We start from the raw sequence: 13621 nt of genomic DNA on the forward strand, positions 1-13621 counted from the left end.
AAGAGCACTCTTAGCTGGTGAGGTCAAGGGCAAGGTCTGGTCTCCAAGGGCATTAGGGGACTGCCTTCTGCTTCTGCAGGAGGCAAGAGGAGGGAAGTAAAGCTCATCTGTGTGCTGGGGGACGGCCGGTGGGAGGACCAGGAATCCTGGAGTGAAAGCCACCTGGAGTGCCACAAAGAGCCAGGAGTGGATATTGGCAAAGCATCAAGAGCAGGGCCCAGTGCTACATGAGCGTTTTTTGTTAAATAGAATACATACTCCAGGTGGGACCGGAAGGACCCCAGGGATCACCCTTGTACCCACAGACTGCCCCTGAGGATTCATTTTGGCTGGGCAGAGGGAAAAAACCCATGACCAGCTGTCCTAGGCCTTGGACTCCCTTGCAGGTTCGCTTGTCTTTTCAGCTTTGTGACTTTGGCCTGAAATCACCCATAGAGCCTCCACTTAAATGGGCACAGGAACACCTACCTTGGCTGCCTCAGAGGGGCTTTGGGGTATGCAGGAAAACATTCAGAAACACACAAATCACACTATTTTTTTTTAATTAACAATACTATAATCTGGTCTGCCTTGCCACATTAAAAAAAAAAATCCCCAAAAGCCCTTTCCTAAACATCTGGGGAGCTGGACAAGGCTTCCCTGCTGATTCTCCTGGGGGTTCAGGGAAGGCTAGTTTGACCCAATCCATGTTCTCAGTACCCATGGAAGGTGCCAGTTTTGTGGAACTATGAAGATAAATCTGAGTATGTGGAAATTAAGGTTATAATTTCAGGGGGAAAGTTTTCTTCGAAGAATTCCTGGTGTTCGAGGCCCCTGGCTGGCTCGGTCAGTGGAGCGTGTGACTCTTGATCTTGGGGTTGGGAGTTTGAGCCCCACATTGGGTGTGGAGATTACTTAAAAATGAAAAGATCTTTTCTTTTCTTTTTTTTTCTTTTAATAGAGGGAGTGTGCACGAGTGGGGGTGGGGAGGGGCCGAGGGAAAGAGAGAACCTTAAGCAGACTCCACACACAGCATGGAGCCCCTCATGAGGGGCTCCATCTCACAATCCTGAGATCACAACCTGAGATGAAATGGAGATTTGGAGGCTTAACCAACTGAACCAGCCAGGTGCCCGCTAAATTTTTGAAAATCTTTTTTTTTTAATATATATATATATATATATATATTTTTTTTTTTAACATTTTATTTAGTTGACAGAGAGAGATCAGAAGTAGGCAGAGAGAGCAGGCGGGGGGGGGGGGAGCAGGCTCCCTGCTGAGCAGGGAGCCTGATGTGGGGCTCGATCCCAGGACCCTGGGATCATGACCTGAGCCAAGGGCAGAGGCTTTAACCCACTGAGCCACCCAGGTGTCCCTAAATTTTTTGAAAATCTTAAAAAAGAAACCATGGTCTTCAACCCAAGTGTCTGTTGACGAGTAGATGGAAAACCAGACAAAGATCCGCACAGCAGACTATCATTCAGCCTTAAAAAGGAACTTCTGACCTGTACTATACCAGATGAACCTTGAGGACATCATGCTAAGTGACGTGAGCTAGACAGAAAAGGAAAAATACAATACTATTCCACTCATATGAGGTATGTAGAATAGATTCATGCGATAGAAAGGCAGGTGGTGCTTGTGGGGAGCCAGGGGAGAGGAGGAATGGGGAGTTAGTGTTTAATGGGGACAGAATCTCAGTCGGGAAGATGGAAAATACTGCAAACGGATGGTGGCGGCCCCTGATTAGAAAGTATTAATGCCACTTGTGCTCGCTTCGGCAGCACATATACTAATGCCACTGAGCTGTGCACTTAACAATGGTTCAGATGGTAAATTTTATGTTGTATATATTTGACCACAATAAAAAAAAAGAATTCATAGGGCTTATAGGACAGTCCCAGGATCTGTCTGCATGGAAACGGGTAGCAGAATGATGTTTTTACATCCCTTACAGTAGGCTGGGCCGACTGCTGACCTGTACGCACAGGAAACAAACCCTTCCCCATCTCTTGCAAGGATTCTGCAATTCAGACTCCACAAACCCGCCTGCTGGCCCAGGGCCTTCAGCCGAACTAAGAGTTGACTGAGAAATCTCCACTTCTTAGCCCTTTTCCCGGTCTGACTACTTTTTAGAGGCTTGTTTTCCTAAAGCCTATAATTATGTTTGCCTCCAGGGGACCCAGGAATTTTTTTTTTTTTAAATAAGCAAAAAAGCATCCTACAATTATCACAATGATTTGTTGAGGGCAGGCCAAGTGCAGAGGGGAGGCTGACCTGACCGTGGAAGGCAGACCCACATGCTGGCATCTGCATCTCCGAGGCACCCACCAGCTCACTTGGGGGTTGGTCATTAACAGGAGGAGCTGGAGAATTGACAGACCCGCGTAGGGGTCCATTGCGCACCACCGACAAGGCAGGGCAAGGCGGCTGGCTGGGGTTCAGGCATCCCACAGGGAGCGGACCCCGGCTTTGCAGACGGTTCTAGGTAAATATTTCCAGCCGGGGTGACTGCAGCATCCGGAGGCCATCACCCTGGGTTGCTCCAGCCACACGCAGCCCAGGCTGAGATGGGCAGCAGCCTGCCGGCTCTGTCAGCCCTGATTTGCAGCTGAGCCTGTAATCTCCCCGAGTTCAAAGAGCGCTTAGCTGCTTGTCTTTGTCAAGTGCGCGGTTGGGGATCTTTTATGTGAACGATGTCGGATTCTCGGGCTGACTTTGATTATTTATTCATCCCCCTCCGTGGGTGTGTGATAGCCAGGGCACCACCGAGCCCCCTTGTCCTGGCTACTTTTGCCCCTGAAATTCATGGAGCTTTAAAGCCCTTTGAAAATTGCCTTTTGAGGGAGGGAAAAAGTTTTTGAAAGGCCTGTTTCTCTCTCCCACTCCACAGTGCCGCAGCACCTCTTGCCACCGCTCCATGCTCCCTTACCGATTGACATGAGACACCAGGAGGGAAGGTACCATTATGAGCCCCACTCTGCCCACGGCGTGCACGGGTAAGTTCTACCCTCACCCCCCCGGCCCGGCATGCAGTGCCCTGCCTCCAGGGAGGCTGGTGGTCTTAGCCACCTGTCCTGTCTCTGTTCGGTTTTTCTGGAGTTCCTAATCTGTACTGTTCTAAGCCAACAGTCACCTGTGCCACCAGGGGTGCATGGACACAGGATGCTGGGTGAACGTGTACGTGGGACGTGAACACGCAGCTCCGTCTGCTTACCTGAGAAGGAAGCCCTCCTCAGCTCGCACATCCTCACTGCCAAGGCTGTGGGTTGTCCCATTGTAGCCATAGCACCTTGGGGTTCTGTATGTACTCAAGCAGTGGGAATTCCCTCTAGGCCAAAGGTCCTATATAAGCATGGTGGCCTTAGGGGTATCTGGGTGGCTCAGTCGGTTGAGCATCTGCCTTCAGCTCAGGCCATGATCTTAGGGTCTTGGGATCGAGCCCCGCTTCAGGCTCCCTGCTCAGAGGAAACCTTGCTTCCCCCTCTCCTTCTGCCCCTCTCCCTGCCCATGCTCTCTTTCACTTGCTCAATCTCAAAAAAACAAATAAAATTTTTTAAAAGTACGGTGACCTTAGTTATACATTATCACAGTATAATAATTTAGTGTCCTTTTACATGTCCCAATTTAGACCCTATACTTTAGAGTCACCATGATGATAAGGACAAGCCCCATGATAAGGACAAGGTTCCCAGGTAGAAGGACGTGTCCCAGTGCTGTCTCACTAAGCCTAATCCTGTCCCTCTTCATTCTCACCTAAGGCCTTGAAGCCTATAGCTAATGTCACTTTTCTTGGTGTTTATGACTCCAAGACTGGGCCCCACGCTACCCCATCCATTCCACTTCCAGAGAAGAGACTGAAACCTTTGCCCTACCCCCATATCTCTCCACTCCCCACACCTGCTTGGAGAAAACCTACTGCAGAAGCCCAACTCATCCCAGGATCCCTCTGGACCCAGCCATCTCATCTGTCCACGTCAAGCTGCTGTTCAGGGTTCTAGAACACACAGCTCTACTGCAGGTCTCCACGCCTCTGTTCCTGCTGCCCACTTTCCTGGAGTGCTCCTCTTGGGGCACCAGGATCCCCTACACCGAGTGGGGGCCCTTCTCAATGATCTGCTTTCCCACCTACCCCCTAGCAGGCTCTGAGCTTCCCGCTCCTTGCTGCCTTGCCAGTGGCTGACAGTACCAGGTCCGTGATCAGTGAGTGTTTTCCTGAATGAGAGCACTCTCCACCCATTCTACCCATTGAAGACAAACCCTACTTCCTGCCTGTCCCAGCTCCTGCCTGAAGGAAGTCAGTAAACGCTTGCTGAGCACTCCCTAGGTTCAAAAAAGCACCTGGCCCAATGAGAAGGCAGGTGACTGAGGTCGCAGCCCTTGGCAACTCCTGCTGCTGGGCACCCCTTGCCGCCTCCCTGAGGTAGAGCAAACAGGAGACTTTTCTTTTTTAAAAAAGCATCTTTCACTTGGCAATAATTTCAGACATGAGAGAAGAGTTGCAAAAATAGTACAGAGATTTCCAGGATTCCCCCCACTCCCCACTGGGCTCCCCTAGGACTCACATCTACATGACGGAAGGCTGATATGGGGTCATTAACTGACTTGTAAATCTTATCCGTGTTTCCTCAGTTGCCTTACTCATGTCTTCTTTTCGTCCTGTTGGGATGTGGCTTTGGCATTTCTTGTTCAAACCTCCTTTATTCCAGGCTAGTGGCTTAGTTTCTCTTGTCCTTCATGACCTTGACCCTCTCGAGGAGGACAGGCCAGTACGAAATGTACAGGTATCCTCGACAGGGGACCCTTGCCTGAATTTGCCTCATGATGAAGTTTAGAGTGAGCATGTGGGGGACTGATACCATGAAGGTGGGGCTTTGTCCTTCGTAGTGGGTCGTGTCAAGAGGCACACGATGACAAGGAGTCTCATCACTGCAGCTCGCTTAGATAGGGTGAGGTCTGCTGGGTTTCTCCCCTTTAAAGTTGGTCCCTTTGTCATTAATAAATATCTTGGGGAAGGGGCTGAGACTTTAATATGTAACTATCCTGAGTCTTATCAAATTTTCACCTACTAACTAACATCCATTGGACGGTTCTAGCCAGAAACTGTAATTACTCGTGTTCTCCAAATGGTGATTTTCTGTTTCCATCATTCCTTCCACGTTTTTGGCCTGGAATTCTTCTGTGAGGAATAGTTCCCTCTCCTCCCCACCCCCCACATCTTTTTTTCTTTGATTATTTACTTATGCCAAATAAATGCATAGGCAGACGTCTTATTCTGAGTTATACTCTGTTGTTGTCGCTATCTGTGTGTGGTTGAAATGGTCCCAGGTGTGGGCATCAGGAGGCCCCTCAAGTTTTCTCATGGGGCCTTTCAAATGTTGGAAACTTCTCGTTTCGTGTTAGTGTGTGTTGTCGTGTCTCTCTTGATGAAGGCCTGCTCCTGGCACCCATGCCCACCTGGTAGGTGATGGGGTCCTTTCAGCCCCTGCCCACTCCCCGGCTGCTCCTCCAGCTACCGGGCCTGGGACCACAGCTCCAGCAACTGGCTTCAGTGAGCGTGTTTGGAACTAGCGGATCTACCCAAAAAGGGCTCAGCTGGTGGCATCTGACCATCAAAGGAGAATCAAGGAGCTGAATCTCTCTCTATTTGGGAGGAAGGTGGAACTGCTGACTTCCTGGCTAGTGAGGGGTGGGGGACGGGAAGAGCACTGGGAGAAACTGAAAGCCTTCGTGACCGGCAGCACGGGAGGTCTGGGCAGGCTAGTGGGCCTGTGGAAATGGTGTTGTCACTCACTGGCCCAGATGACTCTTGAACTCGACTTGATGTCTGAAGGGGAGTGTTGCAGTCTCCTGTTGCTGCTGTAACAGATTACCCAGGGGCTTAAAACGATGCTGACTTACTCTTGGGCAGTTCTGGAGGGCAGAAGTCTGGAGTGAGTCAAGGTGTTGGTGGGGCTGGTTCTTTCTAGAGACTCCAGCACAGACTCTGCTTCTTTGACTTCCCTAGTTTCTGGAGGCCACCTGTGTGCCTCAGCCGGGACCTGTCTCTGGACCCATCCCTGTGTTCCCCCTGCTTCTGTCCTCGAATCCTCCTTCTTCTTCTTCTATAATGCTTTTCTCCCTCCATCTCTCTTCTAAAGGTGCCCGCGATGGCTTTGAGGGCCCACATGGATAATCCAAGATAATCTTCCTGCCTCAATATCCTTAACTCCATCACATCTGCAAAGTCCCTTTTCCCCTAAAAGGTTATGGGCCCAGATTCCAGGGATTAGGGCACAGAAGGTTCTGAGGCTTGTTTGGGATCACCAAGCCCCACACACTGGCCAGCGTGGCATCACCCAGTAGAATACAATAAAGGGTGTCCACAGTGTGCGTAGGGCCTGGGTCCGGCCGGGCTCTGCTCAGGAGGCCGCTGTGCTATATTGAGCTTCACAGAGGCGCGCGGACTTGCCGGGTGTCATCCCTGCTGGCCTCCCCTCCCCCAGCCGGGGCCGGGCTCTCCTGGTTAACACCCAAGTGATGATGGGCAGCAGCACTCTGTTCCTGAGCCCCGCGCCCCTGCCGCGGTGGGCTTCCAGGGGCTCCCCGGCAGCCTCAGGATGATCGGTCCCCACCCGGCCACAGGGGAACAAGGCGAGGGCATCGGGACCCCTTCCCCCTCCCCCACTGGTGTGGAAACAGGACGAGGCCTATAAGAAAACAACGGCCTCCGTGGCTCCGGCTTCTGTGATTAATGCGGTCAGAGCCCGGAGGAGTGCCCGATCCATCAAGCCCCCGCTGTATCCCACGCCTCCTCTGCGGCGCCAAATGTGTCTAATTACACAAACGTTGCACAGCAAATGAGCTGCGGTGTCATCTCTTGTCAGCTGCACCCGGAGCCTCCGCCTACTGCTCTGCGCCAGGGCCGCTGCCCATTGGCTCTCATGGTCCTCACGGCCCCGGGATTGGGCGCCTCGTGCGCCTGGGCTCCGCGTGCAGTGCTCTACCACAAACTGTTTGTCCTCCCCACCTCACCCCCGGGGGCGCTGCGGGAGTGCTCCGTCACCAGCCCTGCTCCACCAGCTGGCCTTGAACCCTGGCTCTGAACTTGAGAGAGCTTACCAACCCCGAATGAATAAACCTGTTTATCCATCTGTAATAGGGCATAATGATAGCACCTATCCCATCTACCAAGTTATTTTGAGGATTCCATGGGGTCATGTAAGTAAAGCATTTGGGACCATTTGGAAACATGGAGTAGATGTTAATAGTGATGAGTCTCATGGTTGCTGTTTGCATTTGCTTATGGGGGGCAGGGGTCATTGGAAGCCCAGGCCCCTGGGGGCAGAGGCAGGCCACTGCATGACCTTCGAAGAGGATTCTCTCTGGTGGCTGTCACTTAAGAAGGTAGAAAATAGGACTGAAGGAGTACCACTGGGGATGGAGAGAGGAGGGGTCTTTTTTCTCCCATTTGGAGAATTGGGACTTTATCTTCTAGGCAACCAGGAGCAAGAGGAAGTGGTCAGATTTATTTTCAGGGTACCCATAGGAGCAGTTAGGGGATCGATAGAAGTGGGGGATCCACAGCAGAGGGACCTGCCAGAGTTGTCGTGTCCCTGGGTCCAGGTCACAGCCCTCCCCTCCCACAGGCAGCCACACAGGGAAGAGAAGGGCACAGGGTGGGGAGGGGACAGTGTGGAAACCCAGCCAGCATGCCGGGCTGGCTTCTTCACAAATGTGCCCACCCCATCCTGACATCACCTTTCCGCATCTCCTAGAAGTGCAAACCCACTACAGGATTTGTGTAGCTCACTGGTGCCCAGGAGGTTTTAGAAGGGTAGATGACACTGCCTGTGGACTCCTGAGGCAACATTTCTTATCCATGTAAACCACACGTGATGGGGAGATAAATGGGTAGAGGGGTTGTTGTTGTTGATCAGGTGCGGTTCTCTTGTGACCACCCCACCCCCCACCGTGAGGAAATGATCCTGAGGGTCCAAGAGTCCATTGTCAAGGGCAAGAAGAGAAGGCCAGCCAGTGGATGGGAACCAACACTCCCCGCAGACTTTCCATAGCCTTGCCGCTGCTGGTGGAAAAGCAAATTCTTTGGATCCCCTGCCAGCCCCTGCCCCTTGGAAACAGGCTTGCTGGGTGTTGTGGGGACAGAGGCTGAGGCATGGCACTGTGGGGCTCCCAGCTGGAGCTCTCCATTTGCCCCGTGTAGGCAGTCATACAAGCAGGAGTACGGGCTGCCCTCCGCCAAGATCAACCCAAGTCCTTTTGGAGAAGGTAAAAGCTCCTTTTCCTGATTTGGGAGGCTAGGGTCGTTCTTTGACTCCCTGTGTGGCTTATGGGGTCCTTCTCATTCCAACCTCTGCCCTGGGCCTCCAGAGAAGACCAATTCCCATTGCTTCTAGCCCAGAGGGGTTACTGAGACCATTTAACGCTGTAGTTCTCAAACCTGGCTGCCTATCTGAACTTGGCTGTGTTTTTTGTTGTTGTTGTTTTGTTTTTGTTTTTGTAAGATTTTATTTATTTATTTGACAGAGAGAAATCACAAGTAGACGGAAAGGCAGGCAGAGAGAGAGAGGGAAGCAGGCTCCCCGCTGAGCAGAGAGCCCGATGCGGGACTCGATCCCAGGACCCTGAGATCATGACCCGAGCCGAAGGCAGCAGCTTAACCCACTGAGCCACCCAGGCGCCCCTGAACTTGGCTGTGTTTTAAAGATGCACATTCTTCCGTCCAATCTCCAAGGTTCTGGTTCTTGCAGGCTAGGGTGAGGACTGGGTATCTGCTTGTTTACCTACAGGCCAGAGTCTGAGGACTGCTGCAGGCCACCCTACTTATTTTAGACCCAAGAAAATGGGCTCAGAGCTGCGTGTTGCCTTGCTAGACTCATCACATCAGCAGGCTCTAGGGCTTTTTCTCTCAATGACAATGACCTCGAAGTATGGGGTGTTAAACATCCCCTGGTCCCTTTTTATCACCCATTCGCAGATGCGGTGCCCACAAGTTGACCTAAATCTGTCCATACTCTCAGCTTGCAGAAGGGGATGAACATATGGAACGAGGATAGCCACAGCATCTCAGCCACGGGAGGGTTGGCCCCCTTCTCTCTCCTCTTGCCTAGTTCCACGACCTCTGACCTCCACAACCCCCCGCACCCACCAAAACTGGAGAGCCAACCACTATGAACTGCTCCCCGGCAGATCACTTGATCTTGAGCTGTCATTGGTGAGCAGGGTTCCAGCGGTCACAGCCCAAGGCCACCCTGCAAGATAAGGAGAGAGGAGGAGGGGTTCCTGCTGGGGACAGATGGCTCTGGGGTTTAGCTATTAATTCATGCGAAGTCAACATGCTGGCCCAGGTACTTTAGGAAAAGCGGAAATGCCAGCTGGTTGGTGCGAGGGCCTCCGCCTTCCACCATCATCTGCACACTTTGTCGCGTGTGCAAATTACCCAGAGCCCCCTGGGAGAACTGTTAAGGATGTCTGAAGCCACCTCATCCTAGTGGCTGCATATTAATGGGGACATTTAGCCCCTCTGTTGGTGTGCATCACTTAAGAAAGTAGTTGGTTTGCTCTCGCTGGCTGAGCTCCTGAACTTTCTAATCTGGAGGGATTTGAAGATGGCTCTTCCCAAGGTCAGTGTTCCATAAAGACTGTACCGGCTCATTGTGAGATTAATAAACACACAGCCTGTTCAGCCCATCCTGTCCCGGGCCCCTGAGAGCCCTGTCCTCAAGCCAATCACTGAAAGGCAGGAAGATAGTAATATTTTCTTCTTGATTCTTGGCACCACACCACTAGGTTCACGGTTCAGAGAGGACGGGCACTGCATTTCAACAAAGAACGCTCTCTCCCCTCAGCAAGTGTGCATACTTGTTTTCAGAGATTCGGGGAGGCAAGGAAGAGGCTGCGGAAGGGCGTGTCTGCCTGGCTTCTGGCTGAAGGACTGAGGGACTGGGTGGCCCACGGCTGTCCTCTTCCTCCCAGGAGTCCAAGTTGTCCTTTTATCTCCAGTGGGTGCGCCTTTAAATCTGATGTAGCTGACCACTACTTCAGGGCCACTGGAGAGGTGGGTACCCGGAGAACTCCAGGACCAGGCAGTATGTAGGGCAGTGGCTGTCTGAGGTCTGGGGGGACAGATAGGTTTGCAGCCTTGGCTCACGGGGATGTGCGTGGTCCTTAGACAGCCCTGCAGGCAGCAGGACACTGGGGCAGCACTCATTGAGGGGCAGTCCCAGCAGCCTGGGGCCAGCCCTCTGGATTATACCACTTAACCCCCATCTGTACCCTTTGAGGAAGGTGGCATCCTCATCCCCACTTGCTAAGTGGGGAAACTGAGGGACAGTGCAGTTGACTGCTTTCCCTAGTGACATCCTTCTAGCGAGTAGCAAAGCTATGACTGGAACCCGGGCAGTTTGACTCTAGGGGGCCCTCTCCACACTGAGACCTCTGCTAAGGAGTCTCCCAGTTCCGAGGGCTTCAGATTCCCAGCTCCAGGAACATGCTCTGCAGTGTGGGACAGACAGCTCATTTATAATGGAATCTGGCCTGTAAAAGTTTAATGAGGAGCGTGTCTGATAAGACGGCCTGCTCTTTGATCTGTGCTGAATGCCAGCCCCTCGCAGAAGAGGAGCTGCCTGGCTCTGGGCTTTGGAGAGAGCCCGTGTGGTCAGCCCGGGCAGGAGGGGCCCCAGAAGTGAAGCAGCTCTTGATGTGCAGAAATGAGGTGGGTCTGCACTGGGCAGGGCAGGCAAAGCTGGTATGGGGAGGGGCTTCCTGGTGGGAAGGTCCTGCAGGGTTGACAGATGGTCTTTCGGGTTCTTCTCCTAGCCCACTGGGCCCCCATCACCTTGGCATAGCCCATCCCACACCCCCAGGATGTGGGCAGAATGGGGAGGGGCCAGGGTTGAAATCCTCCTGTGTTATTTTTACTCTCTATGTCCTTGGGCTGGCAGTTGAACCTCCATGAGCTTTGGCTTCCCCATCTCTAAAATGGGGATACGAGAGTACCCCTCAAGTGGTTTTGAGGATTAGGTAGCGGAATGTGTATAAAGCACATAGAACAGCCCCTGCTACACAGTAAGCACTGGACAATGATTTGTTCTTTTCACCCTTGTGTCGAGACCAGAAGTAAATCCACATTTCATTCCAATCACCCTGCTGTGTGCTAGGTAGATGGCATCATATCCAGTCCCCCCAACACCCTGTAAAGTAGGTGATATTCTCCCCATTTCATACAGCAAAAAATTAGAGGTTCCCAGAATTTAAGAGCTTACCAAGATCACTTTGCTAGTAAATGAGACCTGACCCTCAGTCCCAAGCATTTCTCTGTGCTGTGATTATCCTTGGAGAGGAACTGGCATCTTCCTTGCAAATCTTAGGGCTACAGGCAGCTATCTCTGCTGGCAGACATGGGAACAGAGCAACAATCAAGCCAAAGGAAATAATCTCTAAGAGTAAAATTTCAGTGGGATGGATTGGCCTTTGAGGTGGGGTCTTGTCCCAGTGCACATGTCTGGGGTGTCCACTCTGGGTGGACACTGATGCTAGTGCCCAGAATGCATTCATTCAGCCCAGTTCCTCACTGCTTGATTTACTGTGTCCCAGGGACTGTCGCTGGAGGTCACTCCTTCCCACCTTAGTCTCAACACTTGTTGAGGGGCTTCATGAGCAGTGCCTTGTCCCTGAGGCCTGGTCAAGCACCCACGACAGTGGCCAGCACTGCTTTGTCGCTTACTTGCTCTGGTGCCCACGGAAAAGAAGACCTATGTTGGGCACCCTGGAAGCCCTTTCTCCTACTATTCTCTCCTGCCAGGTGCCGTGTTTCTGACACATGAACTTGACCTGCCCTGCCCAAGCAAGTTGCGTTTAGCTGTTGCCTAAACTCAGGTGGAGAATTCTTCGTGCTCCTTCCTCTGACGTCACCCATCCCGTACCTAGAAGGGACCAGCTTCGTGTCAGGTGTCAGGAATCTAGGCCCAAGGAGGCCCAGCCTAGCTGCCCCCACATATCTCATGGTCTTGGAGGAAAGGAGGAAAAATGGGGGCAGTTACAGAGCGGTGTACTGGAAAGGGGTGGGGGCGGGAAAGCCCAGAGCACTAGGAAGCCAGGACTGGGAAGCATTTACCAGGAGGAAGGCACCAGAGGCCTGTCTCTCCCGATCCCACCCCTAGCCCCAGCCTGCCGTGGGGCTCCACGGTCTTCTTGAGGCTGCCCCTGCTCCAGTGAGAGGCCTCCACTCCCAGGCAGACACAGATGGCAGTAGGAAGAGGAGCCCTTTCCAATGCACCCACTAATGCGCTCAAAACTTCGTTTAAAAATCAGCAGCACACACACCTCTAAGAAGACTTTTATCTAAACTATTTGGGATTATCCATCTCGTTTTGACAGGAGTCCAGGAAAGGAAATTCCACACACCACTTTGGCGGGCCAGGCCAGAGCTGAATAATTCTCTCTGTGGAGGGGTTTCCCTGTGTGTAGCCCACCCATGCCCTGGACTTTTCTCATGGCTTAAACCCAGACCCCGGGGGCAGTGTAATGAAACCCCTCCTTTTCCTGAAGGCTCTTCCTGCCCCAAGACCACGCGTCTCATTCCATGGCTTCCATGGCTCCGGGGCCAGCCCCCTTGCATTTGCCCTGAGAGAGGATAGTCCCCATAGAGTCATGACTTTCTGGAAGCTTCAGCTCAGCTGTGCTCAGCGGAGGTTGGCCGTTCTTACAGACAAAGGCCTCCTATCCCCAGAGGTTAACCCACACCACAGGTCACCTGGAGAGGGCCTAATCTGGGCCCCAGTTCCCCCAGGGCCTCTTTCCACCCCCCCACCCTTCCCCACCCCCCAGCCAGCTGTGTTCCTGCCTCACCACCCCCCAACACATGGCTTGCATCCAGGGTCTCTCCCCAACCCCAGCTCTGTGCAAGTCATCACTTGGCTAGGAAAAAAGTCTCCTTGATACTTCCCTCTTGCCTTTTATGCTTTTCAGTTTTTATGTTTGAAAAAGCCGATAAACTTCCTATCCTTCTGTTTCAAGGGGAAAAAAATGTGATAAAGGGTGGGCAGCTGAATTAACCCCTCTTGCCCGTGTGGCTAGATCTTAACCAAGTCCATGTGTATGGCCTTCTTTGGAGGCGCAGTTTTATAACCTAATTTCCCTACCAAAACATCAGTGTTTACTTAGTAAGAAATCTGCTCTTTGTCAGCTGAAAACAGTGATTTCTTTATTACGGCTCTGCGTAGGGAGTGACAGCTGAAAGCTGGCTGGATCTGCGGGAGTGTGCGGGTCTGTAACGGATCGGGGTGAGCAGAGGGTCGAAAGGATTGCGCGTGTATAAAGGCGTGTGTCGGCCACAGAGCAGGCCCATCTGACAGGCTGGGGCTGGCCAGGAAGGAGCCTGGGCAGCAGACAGAGGGAATAGCCACGAGGAGCCCACTGGGTGACAGGGAGCCGACCACAGAGCCCCCAAAGGCTTTCCAGTAGCCCACACAAGTTCACGAGCAGCTCTGCAGTCGCTCCTCTCCCCACCACCGAGCCCCTGTGCCCTCAGCGGACTTCGAACCAGAAGCCAGCCCTCCTCTTTAAGATTTAGGCTTGTTAAATATCGAAGACGCACAAAAGGACTTGCAAAAGCATGGTTAAGGCATAAAGAGTAATGATC

At 52.4% G+C, this 13621-nt stretch overlaps 1 protein-coding gene across 1 annotated transcript in view; it reads left to right on the forward strand.

The window, feature by feature from the left end:
* Positions 1 to 13621, forward strand: part of GLI2 (GLI family zinc finger 2) — a 246775-nt gene that overhangs the window by 184978 nt on the left and 48176 nt on the right. The window contains exon 3 of the mRNA XM_044242640.1: positions 2873 to 2978. Coding sequence (XP_044098575.1) covers positions 2873 to 2978 — 106 coding nt within the window. The remainder of the gene's footprint in view (positions 1 to 2872; positions 2979 to 13621) is intronic.

This window comes from Neovison vison, chromosome 3, assembly GCF_020171115.1.
Source record: "Neovison vison isolate M4711 chromosome 3, ASM_NN_V1, whole genome shotgun sequence".
Classification (NCBI taxonomy): Eukaryota; Metazoa; Chordata; class Mammalia; order Carnivora; family Mustelidae; genus Neogale; species Neogale vison.